Here is a 16046-nt window from a genome sequence, read left to right as displayed (position 1 = left end):
GCGACATCGAGTAGTGCAGCGATGAGAGGGGTTATCGCTGTGTAATAGGGGCGGTAGAACGAACATTGAAGACCTACGCTAGCTATCCGTTTAGTAGTCGATGATGCATATTCTGTTTTTTTTGTCTGTTCATGTTGTTGCTTTCGCGTGTAGATATGCGACCCGATCCCCTGGGGTAACTAAATAATATTGCATCAGTACATTTGTGCCACGAATTTGAGCCGTACGTCGCAAGTTACTCCGAACTTTGATCATGGATGTTCTGTCTACACTCAATTCATTCAAATTTGAAAGGACTTTGAACGAAGGTGCCCTTGCACCTGCTCTCTGACTCACTGGACTAACAATTTCGAAATTAGAGCCCGAAAAGAAAAGGATAACCTTGCTCGGGACATTTCCCGTCTCCTGGTCGCTGACCCGTCCAGACGGTACCGAGACCCGCGGAATTGAATATACATCAAAGAACCTGAGGGCTATCATTCGCATCGAAAAGACCGCTTTCGCTCCAGAGCTTGCCAAACTTTTCTTCCACTCCGAGTCTGAGCGGCCGACGATCGTCACCAGCGTGAAGCTAATCCAATCAACCGACATCGTAGGTAGCAACTCCCACAGTCGATACCCGTTCTTGAATTAATATCCTGGTACAGTACTCGTGGCTCGCGGGTTGGCTATCACCCTCAGAGGAGCACCAACGGCAGGGGGACGTTAAAATTGACATCATATGCCCCGCCACAGACGATCATGTTTGGAAGGTATCATGCGTACCTGCTACGCTTTTGCCTCCCTGGAGGGCGATCTAGATACTCACAAACAGTAACAGTATTCCCCGCAGAAATCTACCCTCGTACGTGAGACGCCAGAACTATATGCCAGCGTAGTGAGACCTTACATCAACACCTTTCCCCCCGCTCGGACACGCTGGTGAGTCCGCCCCTTCCTTATTGTTGCGCAGTTGGTGTCCTCATTGATAATGATTTTCAGGGTAACAAAAATCCTCTCCGGGGAAGCTGAACAAGAGGCCGTGTTGTTCTCTTCTTCAGAATTTATCTTGCTGCCCGACATGAAATGGGATCTACACACCATTAGCAGCCTATACTTAATCGCGATCGCGCGAGATCCTGCCATTCACAGTCTTCGCGATCTGCGTCTTGGTAGGAGGTAGAGTATAGGAGCTTCGGCCGGGCTGATAGTTATCTTCTAGGGCATGTTCCCCTCTTGAAATCCATTCGGAAGGAGGCCTATCGAGTCGTTCAAGAGAAATGGGGATTGCCGACGGGTTCACTTAGGATGTGGATCCATTATCAACCCAGTTACTGTTCGTGTCCTTCATCTTTTTTGTCCAAGATTGTTCCCAATTCCCAGTCAGATCATTTCCATGTTCACATCGCCAATGCAGGCTATGAAGGCCCTGCATTTGGTATGGCTGTTGGGCAGGCACATCTTTTGGACGATGTCATATCTCTGGTGGGCGTCAACTTATGATACATACCCCTTGACTGATCCGCTTCATCTACCAGCTCGAGACCACGGCCGCAAGTGGCATCGATATTCTGGAGCACATGACATTTACTTATGGACTGGGGGAACAACATGGTCTCTACAGGCCGATGATCGAAGCACAAGGCAGTCTGGTGAAATGATTTCCAATTCGACCGTGACGAAAGACAAGTGTAAATAAGGGCATAGAGAATACTATGTAGGATACAGATGGTAGGGAGGTTACTGAGTACTAGTACTGGATAAGGTCTCTTGATACATGTTATAGTCCGCAAGAAAATAGAATAAAAAAGAGGAAGGTGAGAGATCTCATTCCCTGCCAATGACTTCCAAGTAGAGTCGGCCTACACATATATTACCGTCGTAGACGCCCGTATCAAACTCTCCGGTATCTCCGGTGCTGGGCACACCGTAAAACACAACGGCGCCCGATCCTCGTCTCCCATTAAGATCAACATGCAAGAACTTCGGTAACATTTGCCCAGACACCAGTCTCGCTTGCAATCTGTGGGATCCACCAAATGAGCCTGGAGAAGTGGCCCCAAGGGCAATCCGGAATTTGAACCGCTCCCCAACTCTGGCTACGATTTTCACCACTTCTATTTCGCCCGTCTGATGCCCATGGTGAGAAGACTCTAGAGAAGAAAATGAGGACCGGACATTCGTCGAAACTGTCAGCGTCGATCCAACAGTGTTTACAGGATTTTCCACGCCAAACGCTTGCACACAGTGAATACCAATAGCAAGTTCGTCGCCGCTTCTGCTCTTCTTTATACGTGGGGATGGCGTCTGTTCCTGCTTCTCTACCGTCGCCTTCTGGCTCAGGACCCAATGAGGGCCCTCGAAACTGCCTTGGGGAGAATCAAGAGATGTCATGGACATACTGGGAACTGGTACGCGCATCGCACTGGTAAAAGGTACCAGACGAGGTCGCTGTGCGACAGGAGACGGCAGAGGTTCATGATGGTCAGAAGATATAGACATGTCGCTTCGTATGCTAGCCCTGAACGCCGTCTGCACGACAGATTCGGCGACATGAGCGACCACCGATGCGATGGAGTCCCTGGATTCATTTCGACAATCCTCGAGATGAACAGCGGGCGGAGAACGAGTTAAACAGTCAGGTCGCCTCTGGGGAATAAAGCCATCATCGGAGGACGATGACGTTCTCGTCAAAAAACTGCTGCCAGGACCCGAGTCGAAATCGCTGAAAGGATCAGGAGGAGAACCAGAAACCGGAACCTCAGAAATTAATATTGGTTTTCCAATGACTGGTCGGTTCAGACTGAGGGCCTGAGGAGCTCGCCGTGATCGTGCATATTTGTCACTGACGGTTCGTACGGTTTCTCGAATCCTCGTACTGAACTCCCGTTTGCTCATTACTCCGGGACTCTGCGTGGTAGCACTGCCATCATTGGACGATAGATCGGAGTGACTTCTCTCCAACATGCGATGTAGACCAAGATTTCCGTAGTTGAGAGGGCTTCGAGCATGCTCTGGCGGCTGATGATATACAAGTCAATGTTTTAGAATGGCTCAAGATAGCGGAAACTTACTTTCTCTGAATACCGGTATCCCTTTCCTTCTTCGATACCATACCATTTATCAGACGAAGCTTGCTGACCCATTTGGCCTCCCAAAGCCGTATCTTCAATTCGCGCACAACGCCTGAACAATACGAAAAGAATTCCAAGACCAAGCATTCCACCAACTACCCCGAAAGCTATGCTCAGTCCCAGTACAAGCTTAGCGTGAGCAGAGAGACCGCCATGGTGATCCGAGCCATCAAAATCCTCTGATTTGTGATCGGAAGGAGAAAGGGTGATGGAAACACTGGTGTGTGAAGTTGAATGTGTAATACGGGAATACGCAGCGAATGTGACGTTAATAGGCTTCTTGGAAAAGGTGCTTGGAATGGTGCCATTCAGCACGGCGGTTTGACCATCGAAGTACACTGTGTTACCGGCCTCATTAGGATCATAGGAAGTGCTCAAGTCAACATCATTCGGTCCGCTGGTGTTAGAGAAATAAGGCTTCAGATCAAATTGCAAGTGTCCATCTTTGCCGGCAACGATAGCCGGTATCGCGTCCGTAGAAAAATAGGAAGGCACCAACGCCATGGAAATGTTCGTCTGGAGCGTCTCGTTAAAGATGGTGACCAGCTTGACGGGAAGAACCGGTTCGCAGGCCTGAAAGTCCGAAGCGGGATTTCCAGACAGATGCCTCGTCTTGTGATCATACGATAACCATGGACAGCAAGACGTGTCGACCAACAGATCAGCTAGATATTCGGGTTGGAATGGTTTGCCATCTACTAAAACACCCAAGAAATCAAGCGACGAGTTTAGAGCCAGGTTGAAAAGTGTGTCGGCAGTGATGTTGATGGTAGGGAGAACTGAACGAGATAAAGAAACATCGTGATCAGCTAAGACAATATCGAACTGTTGTTGTATCGCCGTTGTTCCTTCTTCATCTGATGCATGCAGGACCAGACTGTATGTAGAAGGTAGAGGCAAAGAATCCCTTATCGGAGTAACGCCTCCGAGAGTAAATTCCTGGGAGCTATACCGCATCCAAGAGGGAATAGGCGAGCCGTCTGCTTGCAACACCGCGTAATACAGACGGTTCGGTGACGTGAAGGTGTTTCCTTGAAAGCCGATGCTAAAAGACCATTTTGGTGGGATCCGTAGTGCAGGATTCGGCGTCGCCAACGCAGAAGTTGCGTTGATTTCGAATACAGATGATAGCGAAGGATTAGAAGTTCGAAACTGTGATGCAATGGGAGTGTTAAGAGTAGGCGCAGGGTTGGATGTAAGGAAAAGAGAGAAAGATGAAGAGGCAGAGGAATCGCAGCCTCGAGCAGTCACTGTAATGTCAATGCTCGAGTCGTTTCCGTCATCCGCCATCGGTTTCCCATAGAATGTGGTTGAGTCGCGGTCAAAAGACAGCCATGCAGGTAAGCTCGAGGTCGAGAGATTCAACACGTCGCTGCAGCCGCTAAATGTACTGTTGGAAATGGCCCAAAGGTAGTTCTCGCCGATGCGCGCAACAAATGGGAGTTGTGTTGCTAGTTCAACCGAGACGAAGACACTGGACGCCAGGACGGGTACTGCTGAAATCAGAGAGAGCAAAAGAAGGGATACTGTAGGGATGGACAAGAGCGAGCACGCCATTTTGTTTGACGAGTCGCCCAGCGAGCTCACTGTTCGCGATGACGATGGCTGAATTCTTCAGGAAGACACTGATCAACATGCACCAATAACGTAATTTTGGTCATGCATTGGTAGAATTTAGTCAAATTGCAGATCTCACTGAGGCTGTGGAGAAATACAAGGTATATTTTGCCATTGATGTGTGCAATTAATTGTATAAAGTGAGAAATAAAGGATAGACAGGAGGATCTCCAATATCAGAAATAAGAACTTTTTGAGAAGAAAATTTCCTGAAATATCATTTTTTATATGTCTTGGTATTGCAGGGAAACCCTGAGAGTTCTAGAAGTGAAAGCTCAAACTCACAAAGCTGCACTAATTCCTGTAAATAGTGATTCACCTTTTCCACTTTCTCCTTGACACCTTTAAGGTGGTCTCATAATCAACCATCACTATCACAAAATCTATTGTGTTACCAGCAGCAATAATAGCACTAACTAAAAATGCTGATTAGTAAAAGGTCATATAAGATAGACATGGTACATACATTGACAGATTCTTCAAAAGATGTTCTATTGGATGTGAAATGTCACTGATCAGTGAGTCCTCTCAAAAGTGAACTTGAGAAAGACAGTAGATGTTGAAGAGTGTTGAATGAGACATGTAATACCTGATGCAGTCCTGACTACATTGTATGCTGTTCATTATGGACTCTTTTGTTTTTCCATATCCCTAAACTTCATACTGACAGTATATATACCATGTAGTTACTTCTGCAATCTCAGTCATTTCACCTGTACTGTGCTGACTGAGATATGTGTTATCTAGCTCATATACTTTGCATACTTTACTTGCTTCTTAGTTCTGATTACATTGTTCATCTTACATTAGGTTATGTGGCTCTGCCCTAGCCTCTGAATCAGTCAAGGAGAATATGCAGTATAATTTACTCACAAGAGTGACTCAATACCCACAACTATTTACATGAATAACTGTAATCTCTAACCATGTTAACAATAAGCCCTTCCATTACCCAACTCCCCAAAGCCTCTCAGTTCAATGGGAAAAACCTTGCATTTTGGCAGATTAAGATCACTGAAATTATCAGTGGTAAAGGCTTATGGGGATATGTGGATGGAACAATTCCATGCCCATCTACTGCCCAGGTGACTATGGACACAACACTGATTACCACACTGCTCCCACTGGATCCCACACCACTATATTCATTCACACTATTATATGATAAATGGAAATTTCATGACTCTCACATATGCTCACATATCATTCTCAATATCTCTGACCCTATTTGGTTAGGGGTTAAGACAATGGAGACAGTGAAGGAGGCATGAGACTCACCAGTAGACACCTATGCTGTCCAAAATGATATGGCACTATTTGAAGCCCAACAGATACTCCAGAACATGAAGTATACAGAGGGCACTGATATGGATGCTCACATCTAGGACCTCTGCATAAAGCATATTGCCATTGTATTAGGAACATGCCAAACAATTGGGCTTGAGTGCACATGTGGAGACTGACAGAGTGTGTGAGCATTAATGAAGCTATTGGCAATATCATCCTTGAGTCAAGGTGCAAGGACTTGGATCAGCAGAACAGAGGTTTATCAGAGAAGTGGAGAGGAGTATCCTTTGGAGCAGAGTCCAATTGATGAGATAAAGGGAACTGAAGTGAGTACAAAGTGTAAGTGGCCATCTAAGTTGATATTCAAACTGAGTAATTATAATGATTGTATATGGTTTATATACTAACAGTAGCTAATTCTGAGTTGAGGTTCATTGGGCTCCAGTGTCAACTATTTGCTACCACATTCAAGATCTAGATATTATGATGTGAAATACAGATGTGAAATGATCAAGATAAAATAAAATTAGTAGAAGTGAAGAATGGCTGGAGGCCAGTGGAACTTGGTGGTTGAATTCTAGATTGATCAAGGTGAATGGAGACTGGTGGCATGCATATAACAGTATCTCCCCTTTAGCAATCTTGTTCTCAAGAGCACAGATCCTGATACCTGATGGAGCCATATGAAGAATTATTGGCAACCATGGGAATCCTGCAACTTGATCTGCTACTATCATCATCTCTCATTTAGTTGTCTTTTTTTCTTCTTGCTAAAATGTTGACCATTATAGTATATCATTTATCAGTGACTTTTGAGCCCTTTATACAGGCTCTGATGCCAGACTGTTCTGAAGGAGAAAGAGAGGAGTTTCAGTTAGATCATCTCACAGTGGAGGAGGAGCATGCCAAGGTGGTGGAGAGGCATGAATTGTGGAAGGTGAAGAGGGTGAAGAGGGAGCAGAAAGAGAGGGTGAAGGCAGAGCATGCAGTTCATATGGAAAAAATAGAAGCCTTGAGAAGAGCAGTGAAGGAGTGGAGAGAGCAGAAAAGATTGGTCCAGAAGAAGGCTGAGAAAGAACAGGAAAGGTTGAGGGCAGAGGAGGATGCACAGAGATTAGCAGAAGCTGAGGAAAGGGAGAGAGAATGGGAGGCTATAGAGGCAGAGAAGCAGATGCAACTAAAGAGTGAGAGGGCAGGAGAGAGAGAAGAAGGTGAGCCTATGTGGACTCTGGTGGAGATGAGAGTGGAGCAAGTTTTTTGAGCATCAGTCCTTCTTTCTAAATGATTTGTTTTATTTCTTGTATTTTATATAAGCTGGTGTAGCAAGTGGCTGGGGTTCAGCAGAGTCCACAAAAAAAACAAAATGTAATTATTTTCTTATTTTCAAGTTTGAATGGAAGGTTAGGAGTGAAGCTTGTGGTAAAGGATTGGAGGCAGTGGAAACCAGTGGAGCTGAGAGACTGTCAAGTGGACTTGGAACTTAAAAAGAGAGTGTTCAAGAGGTGATCTTAGACAAGAGTCCTTGTTTGTCTGGATATCAGTAATAGAAGTTCTCAATGAATTTATTGGCAGAGAACTTAGAGGCTAGCAGTCAGATAAATTCTTTATCAGTACCTTCATAGCCTAACCACTGGATCTTGTATAGTAGCAGATAGTAGAATCAGTGATCCAGCTTAAAGTTGAGAATTTGAGCTATTTCATACTGTTCTTCTCTATTCACTTTGACTGGAGGCAGCAGAGGTTGGACTTGGTTAGAGATAGTATTTTCCTCCATGGGTTCCAGCTGTGATATGTGAAAGACTGAGTGAATAGAGCAGAGGTCTGGTAGAAGTTTAAGAGTGAACAAGTAGAAGCCAGATTGAGCTAGGATTTTGAAAGGACTAAGGTATTTTTCAGAGACTTTTCTGATTGGACAGATAGTTTTGATGTGTTTGAAACTAAAGTAAATCTTGTCACCCACTTTGAACAGGGGTGCCAGAATCTGATACTTGTCTGCTTGAGTCTTATAGTGAGACTGAGCTTCAGAAATTTCATCTTTTAGTACTTGATGGAGCTTGTCAAGATTGACTGCAAAGTCTCAGATCTGAGTGGAGGTGATATCCTATTCAGAGTAAACAGTGATGTCAGAGTGGTAACTCTTGTTAGCAAAGAATAGAGAAATTTCAGTAAATACATTAGGAGCATTGTTATAGGCAAACTCAGCAATGGGTAAGAGAGTGTCTCAGTTGTCCTGTTGGTAGGAGCAGTAGATGCAGATGTATTGCTCCAGAGTTTGGTTTGCCCATTTGGTTTGTCTATCAGCCTCTAGATGGTAACCAAAAGTAAAGTGGAGTTCTATGTCAAGAGCTATAGCTAGAGCATGAGTGAACTGGAAAACAAATTTAGAGCCATGGTTAGAGGTGATATGACTGGATACCTTATGTTTGGAGAAGACATGGATAACAAAAAGTTAGGCAAGCTCCATAGAGTTGATGATATCATGAGTGGAAATGAAGATAGCTTGTTTGCTAGCATAGTCAATGACTACTAGGATGGCAGTGAATCTATTAGAGTCTAATAGTTGTTTAATAAAATCTATGGAAATAAAATCTCATGGCCATTCAAAGACTGGTAGAGGTTTAAGCAACTCATAGGGGTAGTGTCTAGATGTCTTGTTGTGCTCAGACTGTGCAGAACTTAATGTAGTGTTGAACATATTCATGCATCTTTGGCTAGATGTAATCCCATCAGACTAGCTCTAATGTCTGGTTTTAACTAAAGTAGCCTGCCAGAATATGGTTGTGATTGTTTTATAGTATACAGAGACAGAGATCATCAGAGTCTGAGACATAGATGTGGCCTTCAAAGCAAAGGGTGTCAGATTCATCAATAGATCATTGAGAGAGAGAGGATTTGGAAGTGGCTTTGGCCTGGCAGAGACTGTCAGAGGATGTAGAGTCAGAGGATTGTGCTCTTTTGATATCAATGTGGAGCTTGTCAATATCTATAATGGTGCTAGCTCAGAGGGTAGAGCCTTCAAGATAGATTGCATAGAGTGATGCAGAGAGTTGTTCTTGGGTAAAGACAGATCAGAAATTATAGAGATTGACTTGGGCATATTGGCTATCTCTCTCTTTAGGGTAGACATTCCATCATCTAATGAGTGCATCTGGTTTCCCATCAAGTTTTCTCAAGTGGAACTAGATTACTAGGCTGAACTGGGATAGATATTTAGACTAATAGATTTGTCAGTGGATTAGAATTTTTGTAGTGGTGAAGTATTCAACATTCTTGTGGTCTGTTACAATATTGATGGGATCTGCAGAGCCTTCAAGATAGTGGTGCCAATGCTTAAAAGCTTCAAAAATGACTAGAAGCCTTTTGTCATAGGTGTCATAGTTGAGTTCAGCATTTTAGAGACTCTGAGAGTGAAAGGTGATGAGATGAATTTCACCATCTTCAAGATAGATGGAAAGGATGGCTGCAATTGCATAATTAGAGATGTCAGTTTCCATGACAATCTGCTGATCAGAGATCCAGTGGATAAGGATGAGTGCATATGTAAAGACCTGTTTCAATTCATTGAAAGCAGCCATGCATTTGTTGTCAAATTTTTATAGAATTCCTTTGCAGATGAGTTATATAAGAGAAATAACAATATTGTAATATTCATGTATAAAGCAATGGTAGAAATTGGCAAAGCTAAGAAAAGATTAGATGTCCTTGACTTTTTATAGCATCAGCCAGTCAATAATGGCTTTGACTTTTTCTTCAGCTGTGTGAAGCCCTTCAGATGATAGAATATAGCTTAAGTATTCTATGGAGTAGAGTTTATTAGCTCTAAGTCTGTATAGAACTTTATGAACATGTTTCTGATAATCTTCTGAATTGTTGGAATATGTGAGGATGTCATCAAGGTAGATTACTACTGATATATTGAACCTGTCAGAGAATATATTGTTCACAAAACATTGAAATGCTGCCAGAGCATTTGTGAGGCCAAAAGGCATGATACAATATTTGAAGAAAGTATAATAGGTCTAGAAGGCTGTTTTTCATTCATCACCCTTAGCTATACAAATGAGATGGTAGGTATGTTGAAGATTGAGCTTGGTGTAGATGCATGTAGAGTGAGCAGAGTTGAGGAGATTAGAAATGAGAGGAAGAGAGTAGTGATTCTTCTTGGAGATTTTGTTTAGGCTGTGGTAGTCAACACAAAGTCAGAGTTCACCAGTTTTCTTTTTGACAAAGAGAACTGGAGCCTTATATAGAGGGCAGGATGGAGTGATAAACCCATTATACAAATTATCATCAATAAACTCTCATAGGGCCTTGAGTTCAGATTCTGAGAGGAAATAAATGGGCCTAAGCAGTAGAGATATTCCTTCCTCAAGGTTGATTTTGAGATTATATGATCTGTGTTTGGGTAGGTTTTTGGAGAGAGCATCATTGAAGATATCTGCAAAATTATAGTACTCTACTGGTACTGATGAAAGATCCACTAGTTCTGCAGATGTGGCTTTGGCTCTAATATTAGGCAAAGAAGGCTGCAGTGTGAACTGCTGAGTGCCTTCTTCTGCACTGACTCAGACAAATGCAGCAGCAGATATGATGGAGATCTTTGGGTGTGCTTTCATAGTAAAAGACTCTGAGAGAGGATAGAAATAGATAGATTCATATGAGAACAGAGCCTGCCAGCTACTTAGAGAAGATTTGAAATAGGGTGAAGTCTCAGAGGTTAGACTAATAGAATCTGATAGGCACAGAAGTCCCAGAATTGAGCTGAAAGGCTTTGAGAAAGGGTGGACTGTTGTCCTGTGAGCATGAAAGTCCCAGATATATGGTGGAGGCCATAAAATTAGTTGAAGTGAGATCCTGGTAGCTTGAGCAAAAAGTGATACTGTTCTCAGCTTAATCAATCAGTGGATTATAGCAGAAGAGCCAGTTGTATTTTAAAACAAGATTACAAGATAAATCTAGATGAGTAATATAGAAGTTGATAAGAAAGGTGTCTCCAGAAGAGAAATAAATAGAAATAGTTGTGATTTTATTAGGCCTCTACTAAACACTTATAAATATCTAGCATTACTTCTGCTGGGGTCTAATTCTAGATTCTGAGTCTGAGTCTGGTTTTGGTATAAAAGTATAATGATGATGAGACTGTTTGACCTAAGTAGCATATGACTATAAACACATGATAAACTGCTGACACTTTGCACTTTGAGTAGATCAACAGAGTTCACTATTGTGGATATTCATTGGGTGCATCAAGGCTTTAAGAAATTGGCTCAAGAAAATGATAGTATGAATAAACTTTAGCTTGAAGCTAGAGATTATCAGTGAGAGCAAGCTATTTTATATACTGTACAGATTGCAAATAAATATACTATTGCCTATTGTATGTTGTCAAGTCCTTTGTGTCTATTGTCTTTGGGTGTTGTTACTGTATACAAAAGGGTCATTGTGCATCATTAGACAATGCTGTTGCATTGAAAGACAAAGACTGACTGGGCTTGTTGTGATGACCTAATCCAGTCCCATAGTCTTAAGTGCCAGTCTAGATACTCTGACTAAGCATAAATAGGGGTTAAGAGTGGAAAGTCATATGAAAAAAATAGAAAAATCATAATATTACTCTCTCTTTAAGACTATTGTCCTGATGGCTTAATTTAGAGATAGTTCATATTCTTGTATTGTATCATCTGCCTCCATCTATTTTTTATTTATCTATTGGTTAGATTCAGGGCCATAATGTTGGATTAGCAAGCAGGAGCTCTGTTATATCCTGCCAGCAGAGCTTGATACCCTTTTATGTCAGAATAGACTATATATATTGAATACAGTCTGTTAAACACTCTCATCACATTTCTGTTTATTGCTACACTGTGTGAGGGTGAGTATCTACTTATATTACTTTGTTTATATTACTGATTGGTATCCTGTAGTCTACATTATAGCTAACAGTGTACTCTATTAGATACAGTGAATATAACACTGTATTTCTGCTTATCACTACACTGTGTGAAGTCTATATTATAGCTAACAGTATACTCTATTAGGTGCTATAAATGTGTGTGTTACGCGCATGCCGCCGGCCTCCGTGTCACCTCAACCAACCACGAATCCAATCACACTATCCACCGGACTCCGACCGCTTCCCATTATCTACTAATTTCATTTCACCAGTATCATTTCACATCCGTATTTCACATTGTAATATCTAGACCCCAAACTCGGTAACGAATACCGACACCGGAACCCAATGGAACCTGACTCGGAATTAGCTACCATTAGTATATAAAGCCATGTACATCATCGTAGCTACTCAGTTCGAATATCAACTTGGATAAGCCATCTACACTTCGCACTCGCCTCAACTCCTCCTTATCTCGTCCATCGGATTCCGCTCTGAAGGATATTCCTGTTCTCTTCCCTGACGGAACTCCGTTCCGCCCATCCAGATCCTTGGGCTTCGACTCAAGGGTGACGTTGCCAATAGCTTCGTCGATGCCCACGCACTCCGCCGGACTCCGCACGTGCACTCAAGCCTACTCGATTGGCACGTTCCTAACAGTGTGTTACTTTCTTAGAGATTATACAGCCTCAAGAATTACTCTATCCTATCCTTTATACTCAAATGATTTCTGCTATTGCTGCCTTGACTACAGGCCTACCATCAAATGTTCCCACACTGAATATGTCTGGTGACAACTAGTCCATCTTCTACCTCTGCTTTTTCACTAGTATTCAAGCTAAAGAGAAATGGGATCACTTTAATGGATCAAAGCCTAAACCCTCTCTCACTGCACTCATAACAGCTCTTATGGCTGAGCTAGATGAATGGGAGAAAGATGAGGCTGTAGCCAAGAACCTCCTGCTCTTGAAGATTCCTGACTCAGTTGCTATGAAGATTCAGTATCTTCTCATAGTTGCTGTAGCCTGATCAAAGATTGAAAAAGAGTTTACTGATAAGAGTGGCTATGCACAAACTGACCTTCAGCAGCAGTTTATGGAGTTGCATTGCCCAGCCAAAAGCAATGTTCATGAGTTTTTTGACAGTCTGTCAATGAAATGAGAGTCATTAGCTTCCATCAGTGTCATCATTAAGGAGAAGAATTACCACTTAATGATTCTCACCTCTATCTCTCTCTATCTTGCCAAGCATGCATCAACTCTCCTTACAGTGGCAAAGCTTTTTAGTTTCAATAAGGAAGTCAATTCCAAAAACCTGATCCATGCTATTTCTGAGGAATATAACTAACTAGAGTGTGAGTGAGCCAAGTATAGTTGGCAGTCTGGAAAGAGAAAGGACTCAGAACAAGATGAAGCCATGTCTGTTTTATCAAGCTTAGGTGACAATAAAAAGGGCAAGAAACCTGGCAAGAAATTGTGCTGAAGATGTGGAAAGGAAGGACACTTCAAAAACAAATACCCTAAAAAGAAGTCGTCAGACAATGACAGCAAGACCTCTGGATTGAAGGGTGAAATAGCCAATGTGGCTGAAGAATCATCAGATTCAGACTGAAAAGCCAGCAGTGCATTCAGGGTTGATGATGCTAGTGACATGCCATTGCTGGCTACAGTTTCTGAGTCAGATGAGTCTGAAGTTGAGAGCTTGTCAGAGGACTCAGAGAATGAAGATAATAGTACTGATCTTTTTTTGGAGGTTGGTGATGAGTCATGGGATAAGCTGAGCAGTGTATTGTTCTCAGATGTTGACTGGAGTGATATAAACTCCTTTGTTGACAGGCAATTAGATGTTACATCTGGCATGCTGACTTTGGAGGATGTATCTGCTTCTGAAGAGTCAGTCACAGCCATTACCAACATTGTAAACTCAGCTGATATTCAAATTCATACTGAACTCTATGACTCTAGCTGTATACACTATATTTCCTCTTACTATGATGATTTCAACTTGTTTCAGTCTGTCTCACCCAAGGCATTTTATGCTGCAAACACTCAAAAATTTTCTACAGCTAGAAAAGATGCAATGAGTGTTGATATGCCAAATAGCACAAATGCAAGCAATCTGCAACTCACTAAGATCATATACTCTCCTGAAGTTGGCTATACACTCATTTCAGTTGGCTGACTTGATGATTTTGGTTTTGAGTTGACTTTTAGTGGCAGAAAATGCATCATCTGTGCACCAGATAGAAAGGTAGTTGGAGTTGTCTCAAAAGATGATGGTGGCCTATATCAGATTTATCATAAGGGAGATTTAGCTGGGACAGCTGAGGAGGTGCTTACTCTAGACCAATTGCACTGCTGCATAAGTCACATTTCATCTGAAGTTGCTTGTCATCTGGTCAAAAAAAGCTTTGTAACTGGAGTAAAGCTTGACAAGTCATCTGAAGAACCACAGTTCTGTGAGTCATGTATCTATGCTAAAGCTAAATGAAAGCCAGTGTCTAAGGCTTAAGGGAGAGAATGTGCAACTGATATTAGAGGCAAAATTCACTCTGATTTATGAGGATCTGCATCTGTGGAATTTCTGCATAAATGCTGTTACTTCATCTTCTTCATTGATGACAGCACTTGTTGGACTTACCTTGAATTCTTATGCTAGAAGAGTGAAGCTTTTATGATGTACAAGGCCTATAAAGCTCACATCCACACCCAGCATGACCACTCTGTAAAAATCCTCTATTCAGACTGTAGAGGTGAATACTTCAACAAAGTGTTTGTCTTGCATCTGAAAACTGCTGGCACAGCAAGGAAGATGACTATACATGATATGCCACAGCACAATAGGGTGGCTGAAAGATATAATCACACAGTTATTGAAAAAGTCAGAGCTATGCTGTATTCGAGCAGCTTACCTCACTTTTTATGAGCTGAGGCTGTTTGCCATACTGTCTGAGTTCTCAATAGAACATCAACAAAGGCTCTGGATGGGATAACTCCTTATGAGACTATTACAGAGAAGAAGCCAGATCTAAAAGAGTTGCAGAAATGAGGAGAGAAATGCTAGGTATGCTTTGAGACTAAGGCTATGAAGCTGAGTGGCTGCATACATAAAGGTCAGTGGATTGGATTCAATGAAACAAGCAATAGATTATATGTCTACTGGACTGAGAGCAAGATGGTGTCTATCAAGCAAAATGTCTATTTTGATACAACTCATATTGCCACTGATGATCTTGAAGAAGAGAAAGACATTGAGCTACATAAGATTCCATCAACATCAAAAACTCAGTCCAATCCACCTACTGCAAAGCCATCACAGATGTCACCTACTCCTGAAGCCTAGCCTACAGTCCAACCCATAGTTGAAGAAACCTATTCTGAATGCACTTGAAAGCCTAGCCAGCAGGTGCTAGATCTCATCTCTGGCAAAAGGAGTGTATCAGCACACCCAAGTGATCCTGTGATATCTGTTGGTGTTCAGTTACCAGTTGTCAATAAAAACAATGAACCTCCTGAGTTTGAGAGAGAGGCAGAGGCAGATTGGTTGATGATACTCGAGGATGCTGACTTCCTTGAGGAGTATGCCATGGCCATTTCAACAGCTGATGCAGAAGCCTTAGAACTACACAGTCTGGCTGAAGTGAAGCATCAGCCTGATTGGCCTTTATAGAAAGGTGCAATACAGGAAGAGCTTGCAATGTTAAAGACTGCAGAGACTTGGAAAATTGTTGAAAAACCAGTTAAAGCAAATGTCATAGGCTTGAAGTGGGTCTTTCAAATCAAGAAGGATGCTGAGGGAGACATAGTCAAGTTCAAAGCTCACTTGATAGCACAAGGGTTCTCACAAGTATCTGGTGTCAACTACTTTGACATTTATACCCCTGTTATAAGGCTTGCATTAATCTGTTCAATCCTTGCTATAGCTGCAGCACTCAATCTAAAGCTTCATCAAGTTGATATTAAAGGTGCATACTTAAATGGAAAGCTCACCAATAAAGAAATCATCTATATATGTCAATTTTCTAGCTGTCCTGAGTCTGGCTCTCATCCTGGTCAAGTCTGTCATCTCATAAAGACTCTGTATAGTTTGAAGCAGAGTGGTCATCACTGGTATCAATGTCTCATTGAGATTTTAGT

The 16046-nt window shown here is 42.3% G+C and overlaps 2 protein-coding genes across 2 annotated transcripts; one reads left to right on the top strand and one right to left on the bottom strand.

The window, feature by feature from the left end:
• Positions 1–234: 234 nt before the first annotated feature.
• BT62DRAFT_952143 (scavenger mRNA decapping enzyme) lies at positions 235–1790 on the top strand. Its single transcript, XM_043188221.1, has 8 exons — positions 235–308; positions 360–592; positions 648–752; positions 821–921; positions 982–1151; positions 1202–1315; positions 1367–1464; positions 1518–1790. The coding sequence occupies exons 1-8, from the start codon at positions 254–256 to the stop codon at positions 1638–1640; spliced, it is 999 nt and encodes a 332-aa protein (XP_043037878.1). The 5' UTR covers positions 235–253; the 3' UTR covers positions 1641–1790.
• On the bottom strand, positions 1692–4713 carry BT62DRAFT_952138 (uncharacterized protein). The gene is made up of 2 exons (XM_043188220.1): positions 3054–4713; positions 1692–3000 (listed from the first exon to the last, which is right to left on the bottom strand). Exons 1-2 carry the CDS (start codon positions 4668–4670, stop codon positions 1807–1809), a joined length of 2811 nt encoding a protein of 936 aa, XP_043037877.1. The 5' UTR covers positions 4671–4713; the 3' UTR covers positions 1692–1806.
• Between the last annotated feature and the right edge of the window lie 11333 nt (positions 4714–16046).

Source organism: Guyanagaster necrorhizus (genome assembly GCF_019112545.1).
Source record: "Guyanagaster necrorhizus MCA 3950 unplaced genomic scaffold BT62scaffold_18, whole genome shotgun sequence".
NCBI classification, from domain to species: Eukaryota; Fungi; Basidiomycota; class Agaricomycetes; order Agaricales; family Physalacriaceae; genus Guyanagaster; species Guyanagaster necrorhizus.
The sequence above is the reverse complement of the archived record's forward strand: the minus strand, read 5'-3'. Positions and strand labels throughout refer to the sequence as shown.